Source organism: Venustampulla echinocandica (genome assembly GCF_003357145.1).
Source record: "Venustampulla echinocandica strain BP 5553 chromosome Unknown scaffold_2, whole genome shotgun sequence".
Classification (NCBI taxonomy): Eukaryota; Fungi; Ascomycota; class Leotiomycetes; order Helotiales; family Pleuroascaceae; genus Venustampulla; species Venustampulla echinocandica.
Window position 1 is genome coordinate 2,435,350 of NW_022474207.1, and position 27,871 is coordinate 2,463,220.

General features: G+C 49.0%; 10 protein-coding genes across 10 annotated transcripts; 3 read left to right on the top strand and 7 right to left on the bottom strand.

Annotated features, from left to right (window-relative positions):
* Positions 1–175: 175 nt before the first annotated feature.
* Positions 176–3,408, bottom strand: BP5553_05163 (uncharacterized protein; the record flags this gene model as incomplete). Its single annotated transcript, XM_032013786.1, has 3 exons — positions 176–702; positions 800–1,270; positions 1,440–3,408. The coding sequence occupies 3 exons, from the start codon at positions 3,406–3,408 to the stop codon at positions 176–178; spliced, it is 2,967 nt and encodes a 988-aa protein (XP_031870386.1).
* A 2,026-nt stretch (positions 3,409–5,434) lies between these two features.
* Positions 5,435–7,941, bottom strand: BP5553_05164 (uncharacterized protein; the record flags this gene model as incomplete). Its single annotated transcript, XM_032013787.1, has 4 exons — positions 5,435–5,765; positions 5,820–6,516; positions 6,659–6,831; positions 7,079–7,941. 4 exons carry the CDS (start codon positions 7,939–7,941, stop codon positions 5,435–5,437), a joined length of 2,064 nt encoding a protein of 687 aa, XP_031870387.1.
* A 2,292-nt stretch (positions 7,942–10,233) lies between these two features.
* Positions 10,234–10,680, top strand: BP5553_05165 (uncharacterized protein; the record flags this gene model as incomplete). The annotated part of the gene is made up of 1 exon (XM_032013788.1): positions 10,234–10,680. One exon carries the CDS (start codon positions 10,234–10,236, stop codon positions 10,678–10,680), a length of 447 nt encoding a protein of 148 aa, XP_031870388.1.
* A 451-nt stretch (positions 10,681–11,131) lies between these two features.
* BP5553_05166 (putative IMP3 (Component of the U3 small nucleolar ribonucleoprotein)) lies at positions 11,132–11,770 on the bottom strand (the record flags this gene model as incomplete). The annotated part of the gene is made up of 2 exons (XM_032013789.1): positions 11,132–11,536; positions 11,615–11,770. The coding sequence occupies 2 exons, from the start codon at positions 11,768–11,770 to the stop codon at positions 11,132–11,134; spliced, it is 561 nt and encodes a 186-aa protein (XP_031870389.1).
* A 177-nt stretch (positions 11,771–11,947) lies between these two features.
* Positions 11,948–12,799, top strand: BP5553_05167 (Uncharacterized protein; the record flags this gene model as incomplete). Its single annotated transcript, XM_032013790.1, has 3 exons — positions 11,948–12,047; positions 12,101–12,522; positions 12,587–12,799. The coding sequence occupies 3 exons, from the start codon at positions 11,948–11,950 to the stop codon at positions 12,797–12,799; spliced, it is 735 nt and encodes a 244-aa protein (XP_031870390.1).
* A 689-nt stretch (positions 12,800–13,488) lies between these two features.
* On the top strand, positions 13,489–16,430 carry BP5553_05168 (putative Pre-mRNA-splicing factor prp1; the record flags this gene model as incomplete). Its single annotated transcript, XM_032013791.1, has 3 exons — positions 13,489–13,847; positions 13,952–16,232; positions 16,287–16,430. The coding sequence occupies 3 exons, from the start codon at positions 13,489–13,491 to the stop codon at positions 16,428–16,430; spliced, it is 2,784 nt and encodes a 927-aa protein (XP_031870391.1).
* A 1,100-nt stretch (positions 16,431–17,530) lies between these two features.
* On the bottom strand, positions 17,531–19,339 carry BP5553_05169 (Uncharacterized protein; the record flags this gene model as incomplete). Its single annotated transcript, XM_032013792.1, has 1 exon — positions 17,531–19,339. One exon carries the CDS (start codon positions 19,337–19,339, stop codon positions 17,531–17,533), a length of 1,809 nt encoding a protein of 602 aa, XP_031870392.1.
* Positions 19,340–20,969: 1,630 nt separating this feature from the next.
* BP5553_05170 (60S ribosomal L10 protein) lies at positions 20,970–21,806 on the bottom strand (the record flags this gene model as incomplete). Its single annotated transcript, XM_032013793.1, has 3 exons — positions 20,970–21,411; positions 21,533–21,659; positions 21,734–21,806. 3 exons carry the CDS (start codon positions 21,804–21,806, stop codon positions 20,970–20,972), a joined length of 642 nt encoding a protein of 213 aa, XP_031870393.1.
* A 142-nt stretch (positions 21,807–21,948) lies between these two features.
* Positions 21,949–23,600, bottom strand: BP5553_05171 (uncharacterized protein; the record flags this gene model as incomplete). The annotated part of the gene is made up of 3 exons (XM_032013794.1): positions 21,949–22,163; positions 23,331–23,384; positions 23,444–23,600. 3 exons carry the CDS (start codon positions 23,598–23,600, stop codon positions 21,949–21,951), a joined length of 426 nt encoding a protein of 141 aa, XP_031870394.1.
* A 1,209-nt stretch (positions 23,601–24,809) lies between these two features.
* BP5553_05172 (uncharacterized protein) lies at positions 24,810–25,137 on the bottom strand (the record flags this gene model as incomplete). The annotated part of the gene is made up of 2 exons (XM_032013795.1): positions 24,810–24,859; positions 24,963–25,137. 2 exons carry the CDS (start codon positions 25,135–25,137, stop codon positions 24,810–24,812), a joined length of 225 nt encoding a protein of 74 aa, XP_031870395.1.
* Between the last annotated feature and the right edge of the window lie 2,734 nt (positions 25,138–27,871).

The following is a 27,871-nucleotide window of genomic DNA, read 5'->3' on the forward strand; positions in this document are numbered from 1 at the left end:
TCCACCCAGGGCGGAAAATTAAAAAGAGGAGCAAGGAGATTGTATGCATTCGTAATTCATTCATTCATTTCGTAGAAATTAGTTCGTCCAGTTCATTCATTCATCCCACTGACTCCCAGACCTATTATCGTGAAGCAATAAAATGAAATGTAAGGAAAAGAGGCAAAGAGAAAGTTTATCGACGCGGCCTTGAACCAGAGCTATCCCTAGTATCCTTAGAAGCTTCCACCAGATCCCTAAACAGATCCTTCCACTTCTTCCTCCCATCCACCGCATCTCCAAAATCAAGCACTATCTTTTCCACCATCTCCTTTTGGCCATCATATTCCCCATCAAGCGGGCGACCCTCGCTGTCAAATCTGTTTGGTAAGACCTCAACATCCTCGCTATCATTGGAGGCGGGTGATGGGCTACGCGTGGAATGGTGATGGCGCCTTCGTCGGTGGGGATTAGGACGGTCGGTGCTGGGGTCCGAGTCCCGTCGCTTGCGACGACGTCGACGGCGTGGAGGAGAATCGGAATTATTTGCATCGTAGACGTGATCTGTAGATGTAGGGACGGTAGCAGAGCGAGAACCGCTGCGGTTTCGACGGTGTCTACGGAGGCGGCGGGAAGAAGTTGGGGAAAGAGGTGCGAACATGACAGATTTACGCTCGCTATCAGAGTCTGTTGGAGAAAGAGGAGTGTGTAGATTTACACGGCCTAGAATTGGTCAGTATATGTGTTCAGGCTCCAAAGATGGCCAGGTCTAACGAAATGTATCACAAGTGGAAAATGAATTAGAATAGAGAAGACGCACCCTCCTCATTATGTGGATCATCTGGGAAAGGAGCTGTAGGAGGTGGAGGAAATCTTGGCATATCCGTTGCCCCAGCAGATGATGCGTGGGGAACGCTGACAGGAGACTGATGAGGTATATGGCTTGAACTCACATTATCACCTGCTCTCGGTGCTGCTGGCCCCGGCGGGTGCTCAAGACCGTCAGGAGCTGCTGGCCCCGGCGGGTATCCAAAACCGTCATGAGGAGGTACAGGAGCCGGTTGACCTGCATAGTCTGCTGGATTGTATTGTGGGATAGGCGGCTGAGCTACATTTGGAGTGGAAAAATTGGGGTGGTTCGTGAAGCCAGGATCTGCTGGAGGAGGCGGGAACTGGTTGTTTTCGGGATAATATGAACCGCCAGAAGCGTGAGGGGGTGAGGGAGAATAGTAGTCATCATCGTGGAAGTCGCGAGCATAGTAATTGTCTGGTCTAGCTTCTTCCTCGTAACCTAGATCGCGAGTGTAAGTGTCACTTCAGAGATTTGCATGATAGTGCAAGATCGACTCACGATCTACATCATTTAGGTATCAGATTTGAATATCGCTTTGACAATACGTCTCTGATAGATGATGCAGACCGCGAGCGAGGACGAGATCTTGAGTGCTGGGGATTCTTACGTCTTCGCTCCTTTTCCCTCTCACGCTCACGCTCCGCTTCCTTCTTCTGCTTTCTCTTCTTGTACTTGTCAATACCAATAGCTGCCGCTGCTGTGCCGGCGGCGGCACCAACAATCTCTCGAGCTCGGCTTCGGCTCCTCGAACGTTTATCAGGGCTCGAGGACGAATGTCGGTGATGATGGGACCGGCTTCGCGATCGGCTACCACGGTCGTGTTCGTGGTGGGGGGCCGTATGGGTGTATACGGGGTCAGTACCGTACTGAACCATGCCTAATTCTGGGTCAACTCCAGGCTCTGAATATGCGCCGATAGATCTGGCTCTCGACCTGCTTCTGCTTCTGCTTAACCTGCGCTCCTCTCTGTCATTCTCGGCCTCTTTTTCTTCATTCTTGGCCTTGCGATTCTCGTAGAGCCCAGCTACAGCAGCACCAGCCAGACCTGCACCTGCTATTTCAGCGCCTGTCCGGATACGGGACTTAGACCTCGATCCTTTCCGCTTCCGTGATCTGCTACGGATATGCTCAACGACGCCTGCAACGGCGGCTGTAGCTGCTCCAGCTTTTGCAATACTTGCAGCTCGGCTTTTGCTCCTCTTACGGCTGCGGCTGCGGCTGCGGCTGTCATAATCAGAATGGTGACGACGTCTCGATACACTTCGAGTGCGGCTGCGACCCCGGCCCAATTCTTCGTTATCGCCTTTGCGGTTGGAAACATACTTAACCGCGGCTGCAGCGGCCAAGCCAGCGGCGGCGAGGCCAATTGCGGTTTTGAGCCTCCGGTGTGAATGTCTACTACTGGACCTTGATCTTGATCGGCTTCTGTCGTCGTGGTGGTCGCGATAACGGCTGCGTGCTCTAGTGATAACCTCTGCGCCTATGGCACCCAGAGCGGCTCCCCCAGCAACTTGTCTGCCACGATGCGGTTTTGAGCCATCACTGTTTTGGCGGTTCCCCACTAAAGCAGCTATACCGGCACCGGCTAAGGCTCCCTCAGCTAGATGTCGTTTGTGATGATGTGGGCTATGGCTTGAACTGCCGCGTCTAATGACCCGTCTCCGTACGACGTAATCAGAGGAGTCGCTATATTCTCCATCACTCACTGAGTCTCGAGGTCTGATCTCCCTACGGTCATATTTGGCCATGGCAAAATCCTCTTCTCTGTCCCTTCCCCGCCCAACTTCCCTAACATCCCGCCGATAGTAGTACTCATCTTCCTCTCTTCTGGGCTCTATACGCTCCTTAATTTCGTGCCTGCGTACCATTTCATAACCCTTTTCCTCGCGGGGGATGATGATGGGTGCTGGCTGAGGGGCCTCTTGCACAATGATCTGCTGAGGTTCTGGAGCACGTTGGCGGATGATAATGGGCTGTGGAGGAGGGTCGGGCCGATCATAGTACTCGACTTCTCTCTGCACTCTCTCGATATCGTATGGTTCCTCGCGCCGTTCCGTAGTTCGTTTTTCAATTCTAACATCCGTCTCCCGAACGTCCCGCTCCGATTCCCATGGTCTGGCCGGACCGCGCTCCCATGGCCGTGAAAAGTCTGGTTCGCGCGGGCGGTCCCGGTCGCGTTCAACGACGACAGTTCGAGTGTGCTCACGCTCGCGGTCCGGCGAAAGGATGGGTTCTCGCTCCCGTTCGAAATAACGATCCCGTTCGACATAGCTAGATCGAGCGCGGGAGTCAATGGCCGATCGTGGTCTCTCCGGTAAATCAAAGCGCTCGGTGCGACGATCGACCTCTAGGCGGTCGTGGCCACCCGGTCGGATGATTTCGACGCGCGAATGGCGGTCGTCCTCGACGTCCTCGACGCTGTTGGGGGTTACACGGTAGCGTTGGACGGTGCGATAAGACGAGCCGCCGCCGCCGCCGTGTCGCGAGCGTCCGTAGGTCGAGCGGTCGTCATCGGAGGAGTAATCATCGCGATCTCTCCCGCCATAGACAACCTTCTCTCGTATGATTTCGGGCATAATTGCTGGGAATTAACTGTACAAACCAACAGTGCTATGGTTTCGCCGTCCTTGTCCTATATAGCGGAGAGGGCCTCAAATATATGTATCCGCTGTCGGCGTAGCTCGATACAGTTGCGAGGCGGTGTTGTTGTCAGCTTCGGCGGCAGGTGTGGAAGTTACGAAGGAGGAAGAGGTGGGGAGATGGCTCGGTGGGGTCGGAAGCTGGATTTGTACTCAAGTCCTCCAAGATCTGCTGGGCTGGGCTGGACTGGGCAGAACAGGGCTGGGCTATATTCGCGCAGTTCTGTCAGTCTCTTGATGCAGTGATACTACTGTACGTCCTACCCGCCCCATAGGTACGTAGCCAAAAGTGCAGGTTAATTACTACCCAGAACTACCGCTTCGTGCCCCTCGGTGGGCAGCGCTAAGCCGCGAAGGGCTCTTGTTTTCCGGTGTTTGTGTCGCAGCCTTATGCCTCAGCTCAGCACAGCGCCATGAAACGCAGCGGGTCGAGTGGCTCTCGTGATGGGTTGGGATCGCAGGGAATAGGCGCGTGTGTGGATGATGCTGCCGTGTGATTTGGTTGTTGATGTTGTTGCGTCAGATGCCTAGTCCGCCATCAGCCAGGATAACGGCAGGCAGCTTGGCGACTCGTCACTGGCCAAAGCCCTGAGATGTTTTGTAGCAAGCCATTTCTTGATTTGTGAGGATTCAGCGGTGGGCGTTGATATTGTAAGGCCCATGCGTATTTGGTACTCTGGAGTCTGTACCCAGATTATATTATATCCCCAAGCTCCCATCTAAGCGCGAACAGCTGATGGAGGGTTGGCTCTCGAAGTCTTACTCCAGAGGCTGGGAAATAATAATATTGCTACCTCTGGCAACCGTCATCCTGCGCGTTTCTCATCGCTGGTCGGCGTTTGGTGTCCGCTCTTTGGCTTGTGAGTCCCTGGTCTCCTGCCCTGTACTGCCCAATAAGCCTCTGTTCTCTGGTATCTCTCTACCTTGTCCCTCCTACTGTACCTCTGTACTCGGTCAGCGTCTCTGCCCACTCCACTCTGCCGTCCTTTTTTATTCTTTCCTTGCTGCCTATTATTCCTCTTCATGTTCCCCTTGAACTGTCTCCCATATTCATATCGCGGAAATACTCCGTTGGCGGTTGTCCGAACCGGATCCCACTCTTCGCTCGTCCTCGTCTCTGCAGCCCTAAATCCGATGACGCACGCGGGGTCAAGGCACAAAAAAGGACGAACTCCTTCCACTCACAGACCCAGAGCCGTTGGCGGGTCCAGAGCCGCATGGGAGTCTGCTGAGTGATAAATAAGCACATGTACTGCGCCACCGCTGTGGAGAGGGAGAGACCTGATGACCGCGACGACGCCCGAACTCCCCGAGCTTCCCAACAATTTAGCTGTATACGAAGTACCAGTGTTTGCTTTGAAGGCGAAACTCTCCCAAAGTCGCACTAAACCCGTGTGGCAACATTGTCATTGTCATTGTCATTGTCAATGTCACTATTGGCATTGACAAACCACTTGGCTGGTGATCTGGTGATGAAGGGATGTCCTTGAACTGGCTTGGCGAGTCTGGCCCGACCCATCGGGAGAAGCCGAACGGCCACTTGTTCCAATTGAGCCTCAGCCACCACGACCATCAAAGTCTTCATTATGGACACCTTCTGCCTTATACTTCGTACTTCGTACTTCATTGCATCTGCACCGCATCACACTTGCATCTGTGCCCATAAGGAGGCTGTGAAATCATATGTTATTCATCTACCTAGCAAGCGGCAGACCCGAGCTTATTTGATGGACGACAACGATGGCTGCCTAATCCATCCACGCAATGTCGTCCTCCAACCATCGATGGCACGTCTCATATGTCCGATACGCGCCACAACTCCCATAACCATGTCATTGGTATCCCATCCCAAACCTCCAACGTCCCAAAGGAATTTAATGTACTTCTGCCGAGGCTGCGGAGCGAGAGGTCCGAATTAAAGCTAGGCGGTTGCCACTTGGTTGGAAACAGAACCAGCTGTCCCCTAACGGCGTCCCATCACTGAAGTCATGCAGAGCCAGAACATCTCAACAAAGCGTGACAGCTCCTGGTGGAGATTATTATGCTGTATAATGACCACTCCCTGTCGATATAGATGTAGAATCAGCTCACGGTGCAAGGCCGGGTAGAAGGCCATAGCTCGGTCGAAATTATTGCCACACATTCCCAGAATGTAGGCGCTGGTTGTGCGATCGAGGATATCCGTGGCTGCAATGAACTGCAGAATAGCGTCTTCCGGGATATGAACGATGTCTTCGAGAGAACCGCCTCCGATGGAGATCTGGAGGTCAACTACCCGCCCTAAGAATTGGCGACTGGCATTGTGTTAGTCAAAATTGCATGGGCTTCTGGACTCAAGAGATATTTACCTGGGGGAATCGAGCATCAAAAGATAATCCTGCACCTGTCGGATTGCTTCCTCTGGCGCTTCATTGGTATTAACCTCCTCAGGTGTCTGTTCCACCTCGGGAGGGACGTTCTCCTCTCCGAAAACTGTTATCTCGTCATCGGCGGCGTGTTCTTCTTCGACCTGGAGGGGATCAATATCCTCCTCCTCCTCTGGGTTGAGATAGTTCTCTTCCCCTTCTTCAGCTGGCTGTTCGGCGTTATATTCTTCGTCGTCATCGTCGTCGTCGTTGGGAACCCTGGGCTCTCCAACCGTCCGGCTTTCGTCGGCGAACGCGTTGATATATTCGACGTTATGGTTATCCTCGTCCCATTTCTCCATGAGACAGTTTAATTCTTCCTGGGTGATGTCTTCCTTTCGTACATCGGTATAATATTCGGCCCTTTGGGCCCTCATCATCGCTGCCTTTCGATTGGCCTTGAAGGCCTTGACTGCCTGCTTCTTTGCAGGGTATCTCTTCTTGATGAGCCGCCCATACATTGAGCGCCATCCCTCCTCCACCATTTCGTTTAGGTGGAAGTCGTCATGCTCCAGGAACGAGAGCCGCTCGTCTCTGGTATCGGTACGGCCATTTTCGGCCGGGCCCTTAGGTCGGGCCGCGGCCATGACCTGCTCCTTCTCCCAGTTTATACGCCCTGTATTGATCAGGGCCGCCTCCCCTGGTTTTGATATTAGCTTTTGTTCATGCACCTCCTTGCCTTCAGTGCTCAAGTTTATCTCGAAGCCAGGTCCATAAGTTGACGGCCTCGAGGCTTGCGGCAAGGTATGAAGACACATCTCAATAGGAGAGGAAATACTCACGAGAGTTAATATCGGCCTTTACGGCCTCTAGCGCAAGGACAATCTTTCCCCCGCAGCGTTCTAAGAACGCTCTTCCGTACTCTTCGCTGATGGCATAGCCATCCTTCGCGCTCTTCTCTCTCATAACCGAGAGAAGTTTCTCCTTCATCTTCTGCTCCTCTGGAGCGGGGGCGCTAAAGTTTGTCTCGTGTTAGCCATGTCGAGTTTTCTCTGATTAAAACCTCACTTTCAAGATGAAAATTTGCTGGGCGTGTTAATGTGACAAATATGAGATGATAATAGTGATAAGCCCTTGGTAGATCAAATGCTTTTGACAAACCGAAAGGGTATTGACAGCACGACAAACTTAAGCAGGTGCCATGGCTCTCCAGGGAGGTGAAGGTGAAGGTGAATATGAAAAGGACAAGGAGGTCAACTTACAAGGGAACAACAACCGCGTGGTCGCACAGCGCATTGCTGCACCTCCCCGCGCCGAAGCAGGGCTTCTGGGTCCGGCCCTTACCCTTCTTCTTCATCATGGCCTTCCACTCCTTTTGCAAGGAGGGGGCCGACGAAGAAGAAGAGGGGGCCTTGCCAGAAGCCTCTGCTTCGAGCACGGCGAGGCGCTGCAATACGCTGGCCTTGTTCTCGTCCATTGCGATCTGATCCATCGAGGGCTCTTGCTCTTTGGGCGGATGACGGCGCGCGTAAGGTCGACCTGCGACAATATCTTGATATGAAAGGGTACTAGGGTCACCAGAGGTATAGCGGATTGGTGGTCTGTCGAACCAGAGAGGAGATGGAAGATGACGAAGTAGACCTGCGTTGATGGGGTTGAATGAATGAACTGGAAGACCGTTAAACGAGAAGTTGGCGTCTAGGAGGACACTAGGATCATGAGGGCCCTCGTTTCGCGGTTCCTGGCTATTCTGCTGCTCCATTATGGCGGTGATATCGATATCAACTCGTGACCTTGATATCAGCTCGTGATCTTGCTTTGAACGGGGTTTGCTGATGGCGGTGTTGATGTCGGTGTGATGGGAGAGATGGAGAAACGTGAAGCCGAGAAGAAAGAGAAGATCTGTCCCAGGCAAGATATCTTTGGTGAGTTTCTCCGTCCAAACGCCCAACCGGGACTCCCAAAACAAACAGAACACAACGCTATTAGTCGATGGGGTGACGATGCGATGTGAATTCTGATTGGCTGAATCTTGGAATAGGGGGCGTGTTTCCCCTTCGCTTAGCTCGCAGGCTCCCCCCATAGGAGTAGGTTTGTTGGATTCTCTACCACGTAAGGCAACCATGGCGTTATTCAAAACATAGAAGATGTTCTTATTAATTATTTTGGGTTTGGTTGTACATGTGAAATGTTGTCACCTTGTTTGCTTTTCTCCCCTTCAAGCTAATGGGGCTTGCCCAACAGCGAACGCGGCGGGGGTCTTCGAGCTTCTGACTCCGTTGGCCAAGTGGCACATATTGCAACCGCTTCAGCCGCGCTATCAGCCCAGTCTCGTTGTTCACTCTGTAATTCAACGGGCCTACTCCTGCGGTGTTATTCCCTCCCTCTAGCAATTCTCTGTTTGGATGTTTGTATAATGGCAGAGTTGTCACAGTTATTTTTCAGAGATGACTTATAGCTTAGTCGTGGTGCTTTTTACGAATGTTAAACTGTTTAGTGATTAGCCTGGTACTGTAGTATGTTAACCTCGAATCTTTGAACGAAGCACGATAGGTCTTCTTCTATTTAAGGGTTCCGTTGCATATATACAAGCTATTTTCCCTCATGCTGTTAATTTCCATCTCCTTCCTTTCAGAAAATTTTATGAATTGGAAGATTACCTGCCTAGGTAGGTAGATGTATACACGTATTATGGCTTAGAACGACATTTTCCGTGTTGCCTGGGTGAGGAAGCTGGGAAAGACGGGATAATGTAAATGCCATCCCTTTTTACTTATACAAAGCCTATGTTAGGGTCAGTATTTAAGGATAATTGCGTCCAGCAGATATCCGGTGTAAGAAGGAGAAGTCCACTTAAGAAGGGAGTCTTGGCACTGTTTACTAATGGGACATAGGACTTATTATGGCTTGGCAATGCCCACGCTAAAGTATCTGGTCTAAAGCATTTTCGCGTAGAAGGATCGGGAGACAGTAAGAATCATATAGAATTAGGAGCTACAAACTAATGAGAATGATTCTACAACGGGTACCGAGCTGAGCGATGATGAGCATAGTATCGACAAACAGAGGAGAGTAAGCTTAACGAAGGTGACGGCATCTTAGCCCACTAGGCCTCAAGATATTTGAAAATATAGGTAATGTATCAGTGTCCAAAGCACTAATCGTGCCATGGTGGAATTCATGGATGCGTAATAACTGCTGTCCAGAATCTGTGAAGTACTAGCATGATAATTTCAGTGGAAGTTCATCTGTATATATATATTTCTACGCTGATGAGTTGACGGAAGATTTTCTGGAGGTCATGAAATACAAGCACGAGCTTTTGCCGTTGGTGAATTCATGTTTCTGTTTGACCATTGAGGGACCGACTTATGGCCACTATCAGGATTGCGATATTTGAAATTCATCAATGGCATTATGGAAGCGAGCATTGGATATGGTCAATTTAAGGAGAAGAATAGGAATTGTCAGTAATAATAAGGGCGCTCCGGGGGACAAACGTGGATGAATCAAATGAAAGCTTTCATATCAGAATTGGAAAATTACCTATCAGAGGCGTTCCTGTTACCTATCCAAAATCTTCATAAAAAGGAACCCTGCCACAATCTCAACTTATAAGGGGCAGCTCCAAACTTAAATATTTAGGTATATCAAGAGTTAACATTTAGTAAGCAGGCTCAGTTAACTGTTAATAGCATATAGTTTAATGTTGACGTTGTAGACTTGAGTATGTAATTGGTATGCCCCTTTGTTGCTTTGTTATTTAGTTTGCTCTGGAAAATCGGTATAGCGCAGCTATAGAACAAATCGGGGGGCTTTCTAGGGATAATGAAATCACCGGCTATTCCTCGCTATATTCTATATAGCACCAGTAACAGGACACCTACATAGAGATAAAACAGAAGTTTACTCAACTTAATTCAGCCTTTGCTTTACTTAATCCCGTTGAGTAATTTGCTTCACTTGGCCACAATAGGCATTCAAAATCCAATATCGATATCAAGATTCAAAAGCCGCTTATTAGATTCAGAATATCGGTCTGCCGGGATGGTAAAGCTCTTGTCAAAATATCGAGTAGTCATTGCCAAATCATTCACATAAGTAGACTGATGCCACTCCTCCCCCGATACTATTATTCATGAGCTCTACTCCCAAAAGTAGGATTGGGTTCAACCATTCAATAACTAAGCCTCCACAGCCTTCCATTCACTTCGCGGCTGGCTCCGCTCACCGACATACATATTTCAAACACACCACACAATATATCGGCAGTAACTGACTATTTATTCTTCGCGCTCGACAGCTCCTCCCTCTTCCTCTTTCCACAAAACACAAACCGAATCCAACGCAACTTGTGACAAGACAAGACAAGACAACCCAAATCAAAATAACAACAACACCCCAACAGCTAGATACCATGGCTGTGATCAAGCCTACCGGTTACCCCGTTCTGTTCTTCCTCGTCCCCTACCTTATCACCCTCGTGTATGGCAGTCCGCTCCCTCGTGCTGTCATGAACATCGCCGACACTGTGGGAGTAGTTCATACTCTTCCATCAGGTGGCCTTCTTACCGGTGAAGTCTTCAACGATGGAGGCCGCAACTACCCTGCCCGTGACCTCCCTGGTGGTGTCTTCAACGATGGAGGCCGCAACAACCACCCTCCTCGCGACCTTCCTGGCGGCGTTTTCAATGATGGAGGTCTCAACAACCATCCTCCTGCCCGTGATCTCCCTGGCGGTGTCTTCAACGATGGAGGCCGCAACAACCTTGCTCCTGCCCGCGACCTTCCAGGCGGCGTCTTCAACGATGGCGGACATGACAACCACCCTCCTGCCCGCGACCTTCCTAATAAGTACACTTAAGAAGAGCAAAGGCGTCCTAGCAGTCACTGACATGTTCTAGTGGATAATTAAGACCAAGTTTCCTTCAGCGACTCTGTGGCTGCAACTGGTGCTGCCGCTGTGACTACAGTGGCTTGGACGCAGACTTGAGCGACAAAACATATTGCTTGGGATCGGTGATGGTCGTGTTCTTTGACATTAATTCTTCGTTGAGGATTGATAGGCTTGTGGGGTGAAGGGTTCATAAGGACAAACAATTAAAGCAAATCAAAACAAAAGTACTCTTTGAGATATTTCATAATTGCCGTGACTCTTGTGCATGACATCTAGAACCAAAAGCAAGCTCGCCAAAGTCAGTCCCAAACGCCTCATTCTGGGCCTCTTTTCGAGCATAACGCCGGGCATGCAATGTATAAATCTCCCATCCAAACTCCTTCCTTTAACTCCCCTTCTCACATACATGCCAGTCCGCTTATAGTAAGTCGAAATCGTCCAACTTATCCCTATACTTAAGGATATTCCTCTTAATCTTACTCCCATCCACCCATGTAACGAAGTCCTCCATGTTGCGCGTGACCAAGAATGCAGTATCTGTGATGGTCTCCGTGCCTACACGTACATGGCCCTGCTCAATGATCTTTGTGGCAGCCTGGATAGTCTCGCTCATTCTCAACCTCGTCAATATTACTGGCAAACGCCGACGACAGAAAGCCGAGACCGTGACACTCCTTTCCACATCGGAGAGCTTCGCACTGGTCGCCGTGTTAGGAAGAATGCCCATGTCATTGAGCTTTTCGAGTAGAAGCGCTTCGTGCTTGAGCCGGAAAGGCGAGTCTGGCGGGAGGGCCGCGAGGCGATGGGCAATTTGTTTTAAGCTCTGAGGATGTGATTAGAACCAGTGTTTTTTATGCGCTGCCTATTTATGATTATGCCGAGGCAAATAGAAAATACTTACATTAGCTAATCTGTTGTATTTCTGATAGTCCGCTGGTTTCTGGATGTTGTACCGCCGTATCACTGCCGCATCTCGGTGGTTGTTGTCACTTTTGTAAGTGGTAAAATCAACTTTCCGAAGTAATTTCTGCTCGTGGTGTTTTAATTTGCGGACCATCTTGGCTGATTTCCTTTGCGTTGTGTTTGTCTAGTTATGCTGAAGCAGACGTCTGAAATTATTTTGAGATAGTCGGAAGCGGAGAAACTTTTGAGCGGCGCTAAATTTCATTCCCCTTAGAGCTTTGAGTACGACACCTTTAGAAACCACGAGGAGGACTGAAGTACAACGAAAAAAATGGCTCCTCCACGATTACAATGCCTCAATTCGATACGGGCGGTCTCAAGGAAGGCTCTATCCTTGAAAGCTACATTCTCTACATCTCATGTTCGCGCTGGTTCGTCAACCCCAACTCTCCTCAATGCTGGCGACCTCTTAACACCTCTACAGTTGAGATTCCCACCACTAACACCGAACGAGAATTCGATCTCTCTGATATCTCCCGTCCCGTCGGCCGTATCCAACTGCCTCGGGGTAAGCCCCGGCGAGTCGGCCGGATGGGCTCAAACCCTGAAGACACAACATCACCAAAAGCATCATCAGCACGCGTCCAGCGCCTGGTTGAACAGTCCTTCGATAAGAAAAAAAAGTATTTTGACGACAAAGCGGCTGCAACCCGCACGATGACGGAAATACAACAACAGAAATTGTCTGCGAATTTGAGTAAACAAATCTCACGACGGTTCATGCCAGGTGATGTGTACGCGCCACACGATTTGAGTGCCGTGGAAATGGCGAAATGGAAGCGGAGAGGCAGGCCAATGTATGATGCATTTGATGCCTTGAACCTAAATCCAATAGATCATTATAGGGTATGTTTTTGCTGCAATCGGTAAAATGATAGTATTTCAGAATTGGAGTGCTAATACCTGATAGAATTTCTCCATGATTTCCGAATATATAACACCGATGGGGAGGATCAGGCACTCTAAGGAAACTGGGCTACGACCTGTAAACCAGAGGAGAATCGCGAAGACTATCCGGAGGACTATTGGCATGGGTATTATGCCTAGTGTGCATAGACATCCCGAGATATTACAGAAGCTGTTGACCAAGAGCCAAAGTCAAAATACTGGGCAATATCGTTAAGTCGGCATCGGAGTACTTTTTGTGTATATTAGCTGTACATAAACGTAGTGTTAAAGAATAAGCATTTGGTATGATCTGGGGATAGTCTCATTGGACCACACTTTGGGTTCCTAGGCCCATATCTGCGTACTCATCATCTGGCAAGCAATATGCCTGCATTACTTTGGTACCTAGATCTTCGAGTTTTAACCAAATTCGCCTCGCAAAAGTTCCCTGCCAGATATCTCTTATAAAAGGCTTGTCAATACCATTATTATTACTGGTTTTTACAGCATTTGTGCTACCGTACCTAAGGTAGGTATATATGGCAAAATAAGCAGAAACCGTATAACAACTGGAGACAGGCGACTAGGCCTGTTGATGCAGTGGGGATATTAACGCCTTTCCGAGGTTGAACCACTGATCAACAGACCACCTAGGATGACCCTGGCCGCTCCGCCAGAGATAACCAAACGTTTCTCGGTATCCCATTTGGAACTGATAATTGGGTATTTCTTTTGCTATTTTTTTTTTAATCGCTGTATTTTATGGTGTACGGTGTACCAGCCCATTGGCAGGCTAGCAGCCCAGAAGGCTGACTGATAAGCACGTGATTCAGCCTCGCCCAAGTTATTAGATCTTGACCCAGGTACATTCATTGTCAACCGCGAACTTTAACTTCACAAACCACTTCCGCCACCAACCCAACAATGTCCGGTCGACGCGACTTTTTGAGCCAGCCTGCGCCTGAGAATTATGTTGCAGGTCTCGGTCGCGGAGCTACTGGTTTCACAACCCGCTCTGATCTCGGACCCGCAAGAGAAGGTCCCACTGAGGATCAAATCAAAGAGGCGCTCGCAAAACGGGCAGCAGCACTTGGGGCAGCGGCGCCGACAGCCTATGGGGCGCCTGAGAAGAAAGATGAGGACGAAGATGACGAGCGATTCCAGGATCCGGAGAACGAGGTTGGGTTATTTGCGGGAGGCGCATACGATAAAGATGATGATGAGGCGGATCGGATCTACCAGGAGATAGATGAAAAGATGGACAGGCGGCGGAAAGCACGAAGGTTTGTCTCCCATTTTATTACCCTCGTCTATATATATCCCAAGCTACAGATGATTTATCATTTTTGCAAATAGATGAACAGATTACCGACATTTTTACCTACAGGGAATTACGAGAAAAGGCCGAACGAGAAGAGTACGAGCGCGACAACCCCAAGATACAGCAACAATTTGCGGACCTGAAACGTGCTTTAGGCACTGTTAGTGACGAGGATTGGGCCAACCTGCCAGAAGTTGGTGATTTAACAGGCAAGAACCGAAGAAGCAAGGAGGCCTTGAGGCAAAGATTCTATGCCGTTCCTGACAGCGTCATTGCTGGAGCTCGGGATGCGTCCGAACTTGGCACTACAATCATGGATGAGGGCAATGCTGGTGGAGATGTTTCCGATGGAACGATGACGAACTTCGCGGATATTGGTGCAGCCCGAGACAAGGTGTTGAAAGTCAAACTGGATCAGGCATCCCAAGGCAGCGGTACTGATTCCACCGCTGGAAGCGCAACTAGCATCGATCCAAAGGGGTACCTCACGAGTCTAGCCAAATCACAGGTGAATGAAGGAGAAGCACAAGTTGGCGACATCATACGAGTGCGTGTCCTCCTGGAATCCGTCATTCGTACAAATCCGAAGCATGCACCCGGTTGGATTGCCGCTGCAAGGTTGGAGGAATTGGCTGGTAAAATTGTGGCAGCACGAAGCATCATTGCACGAGGTTGCGAATTCTGCCCCAAAAGCGAGGATGCCTGGCTGGAAAATATTCGACTGAATGACAATCATAACGCGAAGATCATCGCTGCAAATGCTATTCAAAAAAACGATCGATCGGTGCGTCTGTGGGTTGAGGCAATGCAACTAGAATCCGAGCCAAGGGCAAAGAAGGCGGTTATCAGAAAGGCCTTGGATCATATTCCTCAATCAGTCATGCTTTGGAAGGAAGCTGTAAATCTCGAGGAAGATCCAGCTGACGCCAAGCTGCTTTTAGCGAAGGCAACTGAGATTATTCCGTTGTCTGTCGAGCTTTGGCTTGCCCTTGCACGGTTGGAGACTTCGGAAAATGCACAGAAAGTCTTAAACAAGGCCCGCAAAGCCATTCCCACCTCCCATGAAATATGGATAGCAGCTGCGCGACTCCAAGAACAGATGGGTAATGCAGCCAAGGTCAATGTGATGAAACGTGCCGTTCAAGCACTAGCAAAGGAATCAGCAATGCTAAAACGTGAGGAGTGGATAACAGAGGCCGAGAAATGCGAGGACGAGGGTGCCATCTTAACGTGTGGTAACATCGTCCGCGAGACTCTTGGCTGGGGCTTAGATGAGGATGATGACCGGAAGGATATATGGATGGAAGACGCAAAATCAAGCATTGGACGAGGAAAATACGAAACGGCTCGTGCGATATATGCATATGCACTTCGAATTTTTGTGAACAGCAGAAAGCTGTGGCTCGCTGCCGCAGATCTGGAGAAGAACCATGGCACAAAAGAAGCACTGTGGAATCTCCTAGAGAAAGCCGTTGAAGCTTGTCCCCAGAGCGAGGTATTATGGATGATGTTAGCAAAGGAGAAATGGCAAGCTGGAGAAATCGACAACGCAAGACGGGTTTTGGGGAGAGCCTTCAATCAGAACCCAAATAATGAGGATATCTGGCTCGCCGCAGTTAAGTTGGAGGCGGAGAATCAGCAACCGGAGCAGGCTAGAGAGCTATTAAAGACCGCAAGACAAGAAGCACCTACAGACCGTGTATGGATGAAGAGCGTAGCCTTTGAGCGGCAGCTCGGTAATGTTGAAGCAACGCTAGATTTAGTCAACCAGGCTTTGCAGTTGTTTCCAAGTGCTGCAAAGTTATGGATGATGAAGGGTCAAATCTACGAAGGAGAAGGCAAATTCCCCCAAGCGCGCGAAGCCTACAGCACTGGCACGAAAGCATGCCCGAGATCTGTACCCCTGTGGCTTCTTTACTCTCGGCTTGAGGAGAAGGCTGGCTCAATTGTCAAGGCCCGTAGTGTCTTGGACCGAGCACGGCTAGCTGTTCCCAAATCACCAGAACTATGGACGGAATCCGTCCGCATCGAAAGACGCAGTAATAATATCAGTCAAGCCAAAGTGCTTATGGCTAAAGCACTGCAAGAAGTTCCTGACAGCGGCCTTCTCTACTCGGAATCAATCTGGCATTTAGAAGCGCGGACCCAACGGAAACCTCGCGCTTTAGAAGCGATCAAGAAAGTCGACAACGATCCCATCCTCTTCGTCACTATCGCGCGGATCTTCTGGGGCGAGAGGAGGCTCGAGAAAGCTCAGAATTGGTTTGAGAAGGCTATCTTGCTGGATAGTGATCTAGGTGATACATGGGCCTGGTACTACAAGTTCTTATTACAGCATGGCACAGAGGTACGTTTTCATTAACTCTCCCCTTCTTGGCTCGAAGCTAATATACGCGAATAGGAGAAAAGAGCCGACGTTGTCTCGAAATGCATTCTAAGTGAACCGAGACATGGAGATGTCTGGCAGGCGGTTGCAAAGGATCCGAAAAATGCTGGGAAAAGCATAGAGGAGATCCTACATATTGTGGTTGGGAAGCTGGAATAAATTGGGTTCAGCAAATATATTATGTATTGTATGATTAAAGAAAGGCGTAGGACTTTATTAAGCCAAAAACGATACCATCACAACTTGCGATTCTTCACCTAGCGGGCAGGGTATAAAGTTATTCATGTTTATGAAGCACTTTTCGCTCGCATATTGAATAATACCCTAGAGACTCACGAAAACGACCCATCAGCCATCCGTCAACCCCCTAAGCTTTACCACCCTCCTCCTCCCCCACTTAACTAATTAAATTAAAACATTTGCCCAAGAAAAGCTCTTATGGCTTATTAGGGGGCGTAACTGTAAATCACCCCATTCCTCCACAACTTCTCCGAATATCTATTGACGGCTTCTATAGCAGTGGTAGAGTGCCTGCTTTGCATATCTCGGTGTACCGAGAAACATGTAATCTGTAAAATTGCATGATCTTAAAAGCAGAAAGTCCAGATTTCGATTATCTGCTCCTCCATGGCAAACTCTTTTTTTTTTTTGTTTTTTTTAGCTATGGGAGGTTCGGCTTGTGTAGTGGGTGAGTGTGGGCTAATGGCGCTGGGGAGTGGAGTCGGTGGGTATTTTGACGCTTGGACGGCGCGTTTTTGCTTGCTATCATGGTGCAAGGGACTGGCTTTATGGTAGGGGAGGAAGTATTGGTGTAGCTATCGTTGAGATATAATACGATATCATGCACGGAGTGAGAACTTGAATCGCCTCTAAAGTGACTACTAACTTACCGAGATATCTCAACCTTGCATACAAATTGAGAGCTTTGTTGGCATTGGAATTTCCTTCAAGGCAGATTCGAGATGAGAACATAATGGTATTGCTATGTACCTATTCAATGAGCTGTGATGAATCAATAGCAATCAATAAGAAACTCTATAACGCCCATTTCGCTCTCTCTCTCTACGCCCGTTGCTCCGAACCCAAGATGCTTCTGCTAGCCATCTCATATACACCAGACATAATCTCATAACTCTTTATCATCACACCATCCATATTTCGCTGCCGAAAATAACGCCCTCTACACCGTTCTTATGTCCACTCTACCGGCTCTGTATACTGTGGCTGATACCAAAGAACTCGGGAGATGAAAACTCTCTCTATACTTCTCCCCAACTCCCCATGACACCGGTGCTCGCTATCAGACTCCCGCTCCCCACACTCTGTCCGGCACCCCAATCCCAATAATGTCTACTGCTAGACCCGCTATTCCGCTTCGCGCTCAGGCTTAAGCGCTCACTGGCACAGGTACTGCTACCTCTCTTAGCATGGCTTCTGGCTACCGCACTTGCACCGCCAGGTACAGAAGCCTTCCAGGTCCTACGCTCGACACTGCGCCGTCTATTCTCGAAGCGGCTGACAAGTGGGTGGTGTTGTCGTACTCTAGCGGCCCGGGCGGCGGTATCAGCCGTGCTTGCAGTTGCAAGATGGCTTGTCCCTGCCGTGCTGAAGTCAAGGCCTGGTTCTATACTTGCTGAATCGGGGCTACCGAATCGAGATATAAAGCGAGACCGAAGATAGCGGAAGACCATCTTAACGTCAAGGTCACGTTCCCATTCTTCCCGAGAGAGCTGGGGCTGCGATGGGAGGTGTGAGGCACGTGGTGTAGCGTCGGCGTCGGCGAGTGGAGAGTGGAATGATGTGTTGCCATTGGGAATCGGGCGGGGTTGTGCTGTTTGTAGTGTAGGGATGAAGTGAGGGTCCACGGGTGTATTCGGAACTGCCGATGTGTTTGTTTGGGAAACAGATGGAAGTGCCTGATCGCGGGAGGATTCCGGGATGACGGGGAGACCTGCATAGGGGAGGGGGCCTTGTTGGGAGCGCAGGTAAGTAGAGAAAGCATCGGGGTGCTCGGTGAGGTGGTTGACCAGAATTCCCAGCTCTCGAGCTATCCGTTCGAGGAGCCGGTATTCCCAAGACGACTGCTCCAGTTGATTCGTATGAGCAAGTACGTTTGCCGAAGCAGCGGATCGATTAGCTGGCGGCGAGCTTAAAAGCTCGTCATCGTCCGGTAAGGCTTCGCCAAAGATGATTGATAGGAGGTCATCATCGATGCCTATAAGATCTTGAATCACTCTCTTGGTGACTCTCCGCCAAAAGCTCCCGTTGTCATCGTCTGCTAGCTCGCCCTCCCCATGACCAGAAGGACCTACGTCGCTTAAGGTAGCCATATCATCTTGCTCACGATCATCCATTCTGCTCATCTTCTCTGTTGATAGTGACCGTCCCCTTCTTCTCGTCTCCTTCTGTATCTCATCCACCAGTAGCTGACTTTGCTCCATTCTCCACTTCTCAATTCGCCGCGTCCGCTCTGCCTCTACTACCCTTTCGCTCTCTAACTCTGCTACCCCCAACTCCACACTATCTCGTCGTCTTTTCACTCTCCTGGGGTTGTATCTCTCAAAGGCGTATAGCTGCTCCTGTACCTCGTCTCCCATGAGCGTCTGATGGACCCGGAAACTCCCAAGCCCGTCATGGGTAGGCAGGACAGTGCCGCCAGCCTGCTGGTTGTCTCTTGTCTCTTCTGACCGATATACGCTGGGCTCCGTCCGGAATTCCTGTAGATGGCTGTCCAGGCTATCCAGCTCCCCATCCTCCTCCCCGTCCTCAGTATGGCCGCCCCCATCATCAAAACCGTACCCATAGCTCCTAGCACCGGTGCCCACACTACCAACGTGGCTGATCTGCGAATGCCCCGCCGTGCATGTGGGATCTGAGGAAGTGGCGTAGGTGCGGTCGGTGGTCGAAGTCGCCGAGGGGGAGAACAGAACCCATTCTTGGGAATCTGCTATTTGTTGGGACTGCGGAGCGAGGGCGGCAGCTTGAGTCTCTTCGGGTGCGGTATATATTCGTTGGGGTCGTGGGCCATGATAGCCAGACTGGCGGAAGGTCGACTGGCGGAAGGCCATGATTTATCTGTTCCCTCCCCGAGGCTTCAAGGAGCGTCAGGCAGGATATCTCGCTATATCTGGGATCGATAGGAGGTGAAGGTGACTTGGTGACGGAGCCGAATGCAATGTTTGATTAAGCTGAACCCCCAGACCGCCAAAGGAGAACAGGCTGTTCTGTTCTGGCGATTAGCTTGGGGGTATCGTGACATGTACAATCGTGACCCGGCGCGGGGTTGTTGGGAGGTCTTCCGTCCGGTCTCGCAATCAAACTGGTTCATCCGATGACCGGACCTTGCGATAGAGACAAGCTTATATCGAGAACTCTGTAGCTATTGATGACGGAACCGCGTTTGGATGGGAATGTATTATGATATATGTACGAAGTAAAAGTGTTGGGGATACAGGGCGGTTGGGAGAGAGCAAGGGGGTGGGTAAGGTGTGTCCTTTCGTGCTCGAGAATAGTTGGCGCTGATGTGGTATGATGTGCTGCCACGTCGCTGCAGAGTAATTAAAAGTAATCAGAGAGCAGTGAGATAGAAGTGAGATAGCAATAGCAGAAAGGCTATTGATATCGTATCATGGTTATACGAAGCACGCTATATGCATCTCCGTCTCCTTATCGCGATGATGAAATACGTTGGCGATTAGATACAACACTACACCGGCTATCCAGTCTGCCCAGCTGACCTCATCCCTCAAAGTCCCGACGCACTTGTCAATTGCAACTCTGCACTCTAAACATCGACTATATCTCCAAGTAGTCTCCTCCTTTCATTCGACTTGAAGACCTGGACCCTCGAACTTCCGCAGCTCATAGCGCAGATAGAGGAGCGTCAACAGCGGGATAGGTACAGTACTACGTACACGCTAATCAACAATGACATATCCTAGTGGGGCATATCGATCGAATGAGTCGTTATCAGGATTTCCTCACCACTTCCTCGTCCAGGCAGAGTAAGCTCAATGATTATCAGAGGGAGGAGGTGCAGGGGTTGCCATTCCTGTTTTCAACTGTCGGAGGCTTGGAGTGTAAATAGTTGATGGTTTTCGTATCCCCCAGACGACATTATATTTGACCTAGGTACATAGCGGATATATCAAGCCGTTTAACTGTTCAAGGGCTTTGCTAATTGCCATTCATCGGCCACTGTACTAGAGCCCTACAAACCAAATAAGCTACCATGTAAGCCGCTGTCTACATTATGCGCCATGATGCTCCCTACCACCCGTACTACCCGGCTCGCTATCGCTGTCGCCATCGCCCAAGTGAAGCTATTCCTGTATGACGTAGCGGTGGGCTTATCGCTATAGATGACAATTAGCAGTCCTAGGTTAACTATTGTAGGCGATCCAGGCTACTTCTGGCCCTAAATTGTAGATCGGAGGTGAATGATATATCGTAGAACGCGTATATTCTGGCTCGCCAAGGGACCAACTGCCATTTTGCGCTTTGTCACACGCTTGCTCGGAAAATTGCAAGCCCACGTCACATACGGTCACATTTGGAACCAATATTTGTAAAGTCATAGCAATTCCTCAAGTACAATGAACAGATAATCAAATGCCATGAGCCATGTTGCAATGCAGCCACTGCATATGTACGCCCATTTCATCTGCCATAATACCATCCGTGAAACTTGAAAAACATTTATGCCTCCTGGAAAGCGGCGGGGAAACGACGGACGTTGTCGGCCAGCTTGCCCTTGTTGCTCAAGAACTGAACATATGCACCGTCAACCATGACCTTTCCTTCAGCCTTCTTCTCCAGGTATTCTTCGCGGCGGAGAGGAGTGAAGCCCCAGTTCTTGGAAACGATGATCTTTTGGCGGCCAGGGAACTTGTATTGTGATCGTCGGAGAGCCTCGAGAGCGGTAGCTCTGTGGACATCACGAGTGCGGACGCTCAAGAGAATCTGGCCAATGTTGACACGGGCAACGATTCCGTTGGGCTTGCCCCAGGCACCACGCATTCCGGTCTGAAGTCTATCGGCACCGGCACATGACAACATCTTGTTGATACGGACAACGTGGAATGGGTGGGCGCGGACACGGAGATGGAAACTTTCCTTTCCGGCAATCTTGACCAAGTACCTGCGAATAACAGTCAGCAACTGTTATCAAAATATCTCCAATTCCATCCTAATCAACCCCGCTGTCTCTCTCTTCCATATTCCATCCCCCATCCTCCATCTTCCAACTCGGCTGTACTTACTTGTTGGCGCAAATTCGCGCGGCCTCCAAAGCCTCAGAGCTCAACTGTTCATATTCGTTGGAAACCAAATGGATGCAAAGTGGGAACTCGTCAACGGTGGCGCGCTTTCGACCAAGATCGAAAATTCCTAACAAATTATTAGCAACAAGAAGCCAAATCATGCGATAGAAAGTCACGTGCGTATTTTGGGGTCAGGTACACCGCGGTTGTACCTAGACTTGGGATACGGCTTGTTTTTGCAGTACCGGTAACATCTTGCTGGTCGTCGTGCCATCTTGATTGATGTCGGGTTGGTGTTGAGGTGTAGATGTTTTGGTGTGGAAGCGAGGCAGTTGGAAATTCAGAATGTGGGAGGGGGATTTAGGCGAAGTGGACATGGGTCGCCACTAGCGTTTCACGTGATATGTTATTATCAATCATTGCTTTGTAGCCGGATGACAAATCTCGGTGGCGGCCTTCTCCTTTTCCGCCTTCGCTCGGCGCTTCTCTTCTACCACCCATTTCTGCCGGACGAGCTTTGCTGCAGCGGCAGCAGCGACACATTTCTCCATCTCCTCCTTGGTGGGCTCCTTCTCGTCGTCGGCGTCAATATAAAGCCCATCCCAGGGCGGCAACCCGTGTACTACTTCGACTATCACAATTGTTAGGATTATTCATCATAGTGGCAATACGGTGGTCGCACGTAGAAGGAAAACAAAGCAAAACAATGGTAAAAGAGCTTCTCTGGAAACAGAATCACAACCACACTTGCGGCATAACATTGCCCACATTAGCCTGGTAGACGGCCCAACATCCTCGAGGTTGAGGTCCACGATAAGTGTGACAAGTCGTGATCGATGGGATTCATTCAAACTTGGCATCTGAATTATGTTCATGATCACTACGGCAACGGCCTTGGAGCCAGTCGAAGTATGTACTATATACCTGGTGGCATCTCGTCCAGAATTTCAACATTATAGTTGGTGTGTACAGGTACATTCGCGTCAGGCTAAGCCATGACGAAGCAACATGATTGTTAATACAGCATTACAAGGAACATGCATCAACCTCTAGCAAGCAGCAACCACCTGGCAGGCTGCCCAGAGAGGTATACACAGTTCAAGAAGCACATACAGCTTAAGTAGCACACACAGCTCAAGTAGCACACACAGCTCAAGTAGCACCAGTCAAGTGTCTCAGTCCAAGTAACACGTACAGCTCAAGAAGCATACACTACTCAATGAGCACACACAGCTCAAGCAGCACCAGTCAGGTGACTCAGCTCAAGATGCACACATATGTCAGGCAGCCCAGCTCAGGCACGCACACCTCATAAAGCACAACTCAAGTAACTCAGTTCAAACACCACAGCTCATGCAGCACCGGTCAGGTGATCCAGGTCAAGTGGCTCAGTTCAAACACAGGTCAAGTGACTTAGTTCGAGAAGCAAGTAGCATAGGTACCTACCTTAGGTACCTCAAGAAACGCGTCAAGTAGCGCGGCCAAATAGCCCAGTTAAGTAAGGTAACAAATGATCAACACGCGTCATGTAGTCCAGCCAAGTAGCCCATCTCAAGTAACACACGTCAAGTAGCACAACTCAAGAAACGCGTCAAGTAGGACGGCCAAATAGCCCAGTTAAGTAGCATAGCTCAAGCAAAACGCGTCAAGTAGCATGGGTAGCATAGTTCATGTTAGCAATTAGGTCGTGTAGCAAAGATTGCATAGCAGAAGTCGTGTAGCAAAGGTAGCAAAGGTAGCACAATTTGAGCAAATATCATCAAACATCAAGCATCAGGTTGCATGGCGTTGCACTTACTAGTACTCCTCTCTCTAATATCTAGCTCATCTTCGAGCTTCTTTTTTAAAGTTTCTATATAATACCTATGTTAGTTCTGTATATTCCAATGCATCATTCATTTAGATACTCACTTGGCACCATATCTGGTGCTGGTTCTGGTGCTGGTTCTGGTGCTGGGAAATCCAGCTTCGAAAAGATTTCTTTATCTGGTATCTTAGGGACCATTTGATAAGAGACAATTTCCCCATTCATAGCTGTGTAGTTCACTGAATAGTGATGGTTGGCCATGTCTCCTGATGATATGCTGGTGGTGCTGATGGTATTCGGGGGGTGCTGCTGGTGATGGAAACTTTTCCCGAAATGATTTCTACATCTACAGTACCTGCATCTGCATACCCTGGTCAGTGCTTCACACCCTCGAACATCTAACATTTGAACAACATTTAAAAAATATTTATTTTGATTTAACCTGTTACTAAAACCCCTTGTACAATAAGACACTTATAAAATACGCACAACTTTTAAATATTGAATATTATAAGATAGATTAAACTAGCATTTAGGTATTATAAAAACTCGTATGATCTAATCATAGAGTAAACTCATACAGTGAACTTAACCTCTAAAAAGAGTACAAATAATCATAGAGTAAATTAAAGTAAAATCGTAAAGTTGGCTTTTATTGAGGATCAGCGTATCGTAGGTAGAGTCAGCGACTCCCCGTATTCATATTTTCCCCCAGTAACAAGACAGAAATAGCCCGCGATAATCCTACAATAGAGATAATCCTACAACCTTGACCAAATAGAGCTGTCTTAACGGGGGAAAAACTTATATTAATCACGATAAGGAGGTATATTCTCTTAACAATTATCCGGCTTGTCTACCGGTTAAGTCATGTAGGTGGGAATGGGATGTTTTAATTACGTGATAAGCTTGGATAATGCAACAACCAGTTCGACACATAATTCAGCATATAATTCAATCAATTAGCCGCGATACCTGGCAGACTCCCTCCTACAAATGTACGGTTGCTTACGACTGTACACGCACCTGAGGTGGCGTAAGAAACTTCAGTGATCTCGAAGATGTGGAATTTGAGCGTGTAGGAGATGAAGGTGTATAAGATATGAAGGTCGTATTGATGAATTGGATGGCACGAGTAATGGTAATGGGGCAATGGATCGGTTGGAGGAAGTGTATGAACCTGAGTTGCTATCGAGGATGCTATTATCAATACAAAACACTGCAACAGCAGCACCTATCTCCTCTATCACTACTACCTGCGCCCTCTAATCTATCAATATGACATTATCTCATAATTTGAGCGTGTAGGAAATGGGGGCGATCTTGATGGATTGAACGGCGCGGGTAGTGGTGATGTGGCAATGCATTAGTTGGAGGAAGTTCGATAGCGAGAGGTTGACGAAAGGTAGGTGTTGCCATTGTAGTGCTCGTGATGATGATACAGCGGTGCTTATTATGGGATGCATGCTTCTACGTTGACTTCCATTGCCCATTCTTATCCTGCAATTCATACTTAATCCCTAGACTTATGTTAGCAGTGTACTGTGCTCGCAGGATACATATTGGATCAAGGGGAATGCTCCGGCTAGAGCAAACCTTGGGCCATAACAAAACAGTACTCACCCATGAGGTTCAAATTATCCCAGCCGGTAAATGGTCCAGGCTCAGGAAGCCTTGCGAAAGGGACTGGATGTCGCTTTCCCCCTCCCATATAGATCTCCACGATAACGTTTCCACCGACTGGGTAGTCGCCGGGATCAAGGCCTTGGGGGTTGGAAAGTGACCTCCCCTCGGCCATCGTCCCATCTGATAGCAATATGACCCAACTGCGCTAACGACCAGAGAGAGGCTATGAGCAAGATTCCGGTTGCTGATTCGATAGATATGTACTTCCTTGGTCTCCTGATTAGTTGTAATTACCTGACAAGTGAACTCGGTATGCGCTAACGGCATTTCTGTCATAGGTGCCTGCCAGTTGAGGTCTTGTCCGGGACTCCGGGAGGCACGCTCCTTCCGGTCTCTGCGAATTCGGTAAATGCGAATCCGATCTCTGTGGTACCGCTGAATTCTTTGCCATCGATATATCGAAGAGGTACTTTGGAGTTAGGCCTGGATTCCAAAGTGCTACCTTCTTAGAGAGCACAGCGTTGGTTTATGACTGGAAGAGGTTGACATTCGTATGTTCGTACAGTAAACGGTATACCCACCACCCAGTTTTGGCATTCCCACCTCCCAAACCTTACGCATCAAGCATACAGCGCACCACACCAAAACTCCCACCAAACTTGCTGCTCCCACCATGTTGCCTATCACAACCTGTTCCAACAACCGGATAACCGAATATGCCCACCTTTCTGCCGCCCTGTCGCTATTACCGTGCGGCTGTGCCTATCCTATGACTCTCATCAGCCTTTTCTATCTACTCTATACAGGAATTTCTTCCTGCCACCACATCTCTATATCTGACATATGATGTATTCGTTATAGTGCTCAAGCCTAGCCCTAGAGAGCCGACTACAGGTGCCTAAGGCCAGTGGTATAAACCTAGAGCCCACCCTCTAGGCTTCGCTGTACTTCGTAGGTGCCCCTATAGGTGCTAGCCCTCTAGTGAAGCCCTGGAACCCTCATAGCAGCGTATGCTAGGCTCTTACCAGGTGTCTCGGTTCTGTAAGCACCTCCGAATGGCAACTACATCCTCCCTAATGTTAAGAGGCGAGTTAATTAAACATAAAGTACCTTATATATGTACGAGATCCGAGTTTCGACAGAGCAAAGTAGGATATGGTAGGAGCAGCAAGTTTGGTGGGAGTTTTGGTGTGGTGCGCTGTATGCTTGATGCGTAAGGTTTGGGAGGTGGGAATGCCAAAACTAGGTGGTGGGTATACCGTTTACTGTACGAAGTATGTTCGGCCACGCCCAATATCCTATCACGCCACTCGACTGGTGTATTGGAAAAGTTGCACAAGATCTTCATCTCATCCGACTTCGCCGTATATCCGACAGCATACATACGGCCGGGATTTCCTTCATTCACGAGGGCCAGTTCATGACCTTGTCGACGGTTGCCAACCTAGATGGATTTGCCAATGTAAAAGCCAAATCCGCCACTTCCTTCTACTCCATGAATATCCTGGGAAAGAATAAGGTAAATTACCGCCCTTGTATCTTGGTTGCCTGTCACCTAGTTTTGGGGATCAGCTGGGATATTCCATAGATCGTTAAACGTGAAGTTTCCTCCATCAATGACTCTCTTTACATCTAAGAGAATCACTGTGAATAATATTACTACTTATGCACGTTCGAGAAGTGAGTTGAAAACCATTTGCCAAGTAAGAACCTGTTTCGGAAAGTGGCGAGGTCGTCGCGGAGATCATGGAGTATTTTCAAATCTGCACCTTGGGTAAGGAGCTAGTCCGAAGCAGGCCGTGATCTCTATGTAAAGCATACTGGCAGTTTTATGCAGCACAGAGCCTGAGTAGAACCTGGAAGCCGTGCACGTCCTAGAGTAGCTTGACTCATGACTCGAGTAATGGACGGCATATCGCTGAGTTCCGGCCATGATTCAGCTCTCATTCAGGTCGTGCTTTGGGCGAGTCTAGCGAGTGGGGATAATGGTTAGGGTGCCGTTGCTGGACCAGGAGGATTTGATTGTTGGCTTTGGTGTAATTGTGCCCGAGGTAAAAAATATCTTTGGATACCTGACTACCAGAGGTCGAGGTGGAGGTTGGTAGCCTGGTTGTCCTGGTTGAGCGGCAGTTCAATATCTTTGGGCGCCTTGCGATAGTGATGACGATGCCCGTCCCATTCCTCTAGGGGCAGATGTGCCTTGTCTAGCATTTCCACCGTGGTTGTCTGCACTTTTCTCCTCCTTTATTATGGCGATGTCGGGGATCCATAATGTATGAATCACACCTATGGGCAAGTGCTTACCGTAGAGTGGATCAGGAATATGCCACTCAATTAGGTGTTGAATGTTTGAAACTGAACGGATGCGTAACGTCTGTACTAAGTCTAGTCAGATTCAAGTTAACTCGATTCATCAAGGAAGCTACTAACCAATACGATTGCTAATGATCTTTCGGCTGTGCTGTAGCTTATTGGCTCTGAAGAGAACTGGGAAAGAGATTTGAATTGGATGTTGCGATGCTAATGAGTTGGAATTGATAGTGAAGGGAGGTGGAGGTGGAGGTGGAGGTGGAAGGAGAGGAAGACATATGTAGATGGAGACGCAGCCTTCCGCTTTAACAGTTTTGCAAATACTACTATATTCACCGCGGTTTGGGGCGAAAGGTCTGATTCACAGATATGGAGTCTCTATTCACTGCTTGCTCCCTTTTCTCAATAGACTTTGCTAACGAAACATTAATCTGCCACCAAAATAAGTATTCCATCCCAGATCCACTTGAGCGGGACGACTACTTCCAGCTTTGGATGCACACTTGCCGCAACCGCTGCTGTCTTGGTTCTTTCTAGGGTCAATGAGCTACAGCATAGCATCAGCGAGTCCGTAGCAGCCTTTAAAACGTACGAGC